General features: G+C 43.1%; 1 protein-coding gene across 1 annotated transcript; it reads right to left on the bottom strand.

Moving 5' to 3' along the window:
* Window positions 1-2,312: 2,312 nt before the first annotated feature.
* On the bottom strand, window positions 2,313-4,056 carry LOC147752167 (uncharacterized). Its single transcript, XM_086972351.1, has one exon. It carries the CDS (start codon window positions 3,983-3,985, stop codon window positions 2,753-2,755), a length of 1,233 nt encoding a protein of 410 aa, XP_086828477.1. The 5' UTR covers window positions 3,986-4,056; the 3' UTR covers window positions 2,313-2,752.
* Window positions 4,057-4,062: the final 6 nt, after the last annotated feature.

The following is a 4,062-nucleotide window of genomic DNA, read 5'->3' as shown; positions in this document are numbered from 1 at the left end:
TACGGTGAACTTTAACAAACACTTTCACTTACTAAGTGGACTACGACTTTCTACGAATAGCATAATAACACTTTACTCAACAATTTATTATGTCAGGCCTAACATGCTAAGCCAACACATGGACGTCATAGCTTTGACGACGAGCTGGATTGCAGCAAGAATTCTACTGCAATTCGGTGAAATAAAGGCATCTAATTTATGAGATTCTTATTTTTGTAACCTTGGAAAAGCTATACGCCGGTACATAGATTCATCGAAAGAGTGTCACAGAAGAAGACTACGCTTATTCTCACTTATCTAGCCGACTATCATGTCTGAGTCTTCTTACCACATTTTACGTCTTTCCGTTGTTAACGTAGTAATCAATATTGATCGAGTATGAGATGCGGTCATAGAAGCAACAGGTGGGCTATATGGGCCACTATTAACCCCGAGAAATACTAAATTGAGGAATCCAATTACTACGCTCTAGCTATGATGATTTTTGATTAATACTTCGTTGTTTTTGTTAGAAAAACACGAACTGATAGTGAAGTGAGTGAGCAGCGTATATTTCGACAGGCCATTGAACCTGATTAATTTCGATGGATAGCGGAAGTAAATGAGTATTTTGATCTGCTTGCTTTCTGGAGTAACGAATCATTTGTGAACTCTTCCCCTTGCGACAGGATGGCAATCGACAACGGAATTATTCATCACGAAGCCTTTATTTTCGAAGATGAAGGATTCTGTTGGAACGCCACTTGCAGGTGCAGGACGGCTCCAACCAGCGCGACCCGTCCACGACTAATTATCATCTGTGGTACTGAAGGAAAGAAATCATCGAGGATGCCTATATTTATCGTAGGCGCACTCGTCCTCAGAAACCCACTAATGATATTGGCCGCAGCAAATGATAATTTGAAATTGATCTTGCGTCAGAGCAGGTGCGTTGCTAATAGTTTTTGAGATACATTAAAGGGAGCTCGTGTAGCGTGTCGCCGCTGCAGCTTTCTGTGGAGTTTTGAGCTGCCGTTATAACGTGGTCCCGCCCATCGTGACTTTCCTATGAAAAAAAATCTATCTGAGATAGCCGCAGGTGCCTGTTGAACGCTTTCCGGCTTCATTTGATTACTTCTAAAGTTCTTTCTTTTCCCTTCCACATTTTTTGCGACATGCTATTTGTCTATTACCTTCCCACAGACGGAACTGAAAGCTACATACGGTGCTTCAAATGACTGTGTATGCGTTGAATCTAGCTTTGACCTATAGTCTAAAAAAAAAAATGATCCGCAGATAAGCTGATAGTCTTAACTGTGAACTGCTATGAATTATTAATTACTATGTTCGCTATACTGTCAAATGAACATTAATGCTGCCTAACTTTTACCATGTTAACAATTTTCATTGGTTACCCAATTCACAGAGATTAGCGCGTATGAGGTTGAGCCGTTTTAACGTGTGAAGCTTCTTCTAGACGCTACACTTTCACCAAGTGCGTTTGTCACAATCTGTTTGATGAAGCCATTTTGAAATTCAGCACTTTAACATTAGTTTTAAGATTAGTATGACATATGACGTGCTAGGCCAAATTGTATTTCCGCCGTCTGTGCAATCAGCGATAAATCACACTATTTCCAATATATCTAAAGTAGCTAAAAAGATACTTGGGTCAGGACATCCATGCCGCATGGTTTTGAAATGTGGGCCCGATTCGAGCAGGCGAACGATGAGCAGCAGTTACATGTCCCTTGGCTGCTGTCTGATCCGTAGAGTGTGACCCTTCGGGGGATCGATTCCGAGTACCAAAGCAGAACTTATGGCCTGGATAAACTACTTACCGATCACTGATCCGAGTGCGAACACGCGCCAATATTTTTTGTCGCATTAAACCTCGCGAAGGACAATCACAAGAGCTAAAAGCGCAATACTAAAGAATTCGTTTATAGCAAAAATGTCACCCTAAGTTGACGGCTTAGATATATGCGTGAATACCGAGTATTCCCTATAATTGAAGTACTGCGAGTCGTTCACATCGTTAGGATTATCCATATCTGCACCACATAGGGTCAGTTCTCGTTTATAGGAGTCGCATTATCTTCCCCGCCAGCTGAGAGTCTATAGCATCCTAACACAGGCAAATTAGCATCGCTTTGATCATATGGATATTTCCGTAGTGTTTTTGCGCGCATTCTATTAATAATACTATACACAAACACTTGTTAATTTGAAAGGTTCATATTCGACTAAAATCGAGGGTATAGACGTCATCATTCCTTGTTGAGGCAGTGATCGGTTTCTTGAGGAACACACACATTCAAGAAAGTAAACAGTTTTTTTCACAATAAACATACAGTTGTTTATTGAAGTATATATATTTATTTATATATTTTATATTCGTTTGGCAAATTCCGCCGTATGGGCGGCGCTATGTATTTACAGTGTAGTAACCACCGTCACGTTATGAGTACTCATGAGCCTTGTTGAGCTAAGGCCTATTCGAACATCGCTGTGACATATACAACGAAACAAGAAATTTATCTTTGGATGTGATGAAAGATGTTTTTTGTCGTAATAGACAGAAACTATACGTGAAAGATATGGTCTACTACATAGCTTTCGGGCTAATAAACTAACGCCGTGTATCGACGATTCTTCGTAGTATGATTTGTGTATTTCGGATGGTTGTGGATAATGAAATATGCCTGCAGGTGATTTCCATGCACAGTCATTCATTTGCTTCACTGTTTTGAGCTTCTCGTGTGTGATGATTTTAATTGGTAGCCGGCGTCGTCTCCGTTGATAGCGTCTTCACACGTTTTCGCCGAAGTCGTCTGCCTGCAGGTTTGGTTGCACCCTCTGCGCGGGGTCCTACGGACAGGATCGTCTGGAGAGCATCGGACTTTGATTCCGTGGTGCTTGCTAGGGGTGTCGTTTGGGGCCGGGAAGAATCCGTGGCTTCAGTAGACGTTCCCACAAAGGTTGATGAATCTGTTTTGTCTCTACTGGTATTATCCCTCATGAAGAGCGTTGCTCCGCTGTCACTTTTCGTTACAGACCCAACAGTATCCGCTGTTGGCGTAAAATTATCGCTACTTCCTGTTACGTCAAGAGTCTCGGTTACAGTTGACCCGGTAGCGCCAGATACATTGATTCGACTGTTCCTTGTCGTCTGGAAAAATCGGTTCGTTGTGGTCGTTGGAGAATCTGCCGTTGTTATTCCAAAGCGGAACGTCGCTGGACTGTCAGGTGCTTCTGTTGATGGAGGAGCAAGTGAAGTTCGAAGCAGCTCTTGGGGTGCACGACGCGTTGCTCTTAACGTGTTCACGAAAAAGGTGCTTTGTAAATCGCTCGTTGAGTTAGGGGGTGGCACTGTAATGACAACTGCCGGGTGTTGATCTGCAGCTACCGTATTTCTGATAGGTGTTTCCTTAATAAAGATTGGAGCTAGCTGTGGAGGTGGCGCGACTCGGTGTTTAGGAGGATGGCTGATTGGACGGGGTGTTGGCAAAGTAAGAACTGCATTTTGTACTGGGAGTGGTGAAGTCGAGCCTTGGGGAGTGCCATCAACTTTAAATGTTTGGGCTACTTGAGTAAGCTTGTTTTTATGGAAAGTAGGTTTCTTATGTAATGGAGAGACAGAATTCGGTGCCAGAAAAACTTCATGGCTGTTATTTTTGGGTTTGGCTTTTGTTAAGCGGTCCACATGTCTAGCAACTTTGTTTCGTACGGCCGAGGGTTGCGGAGTTGCCAAAGCGGTAACTGCTGTAGGCCTTCTTCCATTTACAGGTGCTCCCCATTTTCCTAGGTAACGTGGAACGTGTGGGGCTGCTTGAGCAATATCATTTTCGTTGTGAATATCGACCTCTTCTTGACCAACGCGTTCATTAAGGTAGAAAAATGACCTTGCGGTCTTACAAGGAATTGCGTCCTCGGGGTAAGCACATGAGAGGCTCAGTTGATCGAAGATCGTTTGATTGCCACATACAAACGAGAAGTGTTGCATCTCGCTTAGACCATTAGGGTGTGCTACGGGGTTGCACACATGAAAGACACGGCAATCAGTATCGATATCGGCGAAGT

The sequence above is a fragment of the Varroa jacobsoni genome, unplaced genomic scaffold (genome assembly GCF_002532875.2).
Source record: "Varroa jacobsoni isolate VJ856 unplaced genomic scaffold, vjacob_1.0 scaffold_1440, whole genome shotgun sequence".
Classification (NCBI taxonomy): Eukaryota; Metazoa; Arthropoda; class Arachnida; order Mesostigmata; family Varroidae; genus Varroa; species Varroa jacobsoni.
The sequence above is the reverse complement of the archived record's forward strand: the minus strand, read 5'-3'. Positions and strand labels throughout refer to the sequence as shown.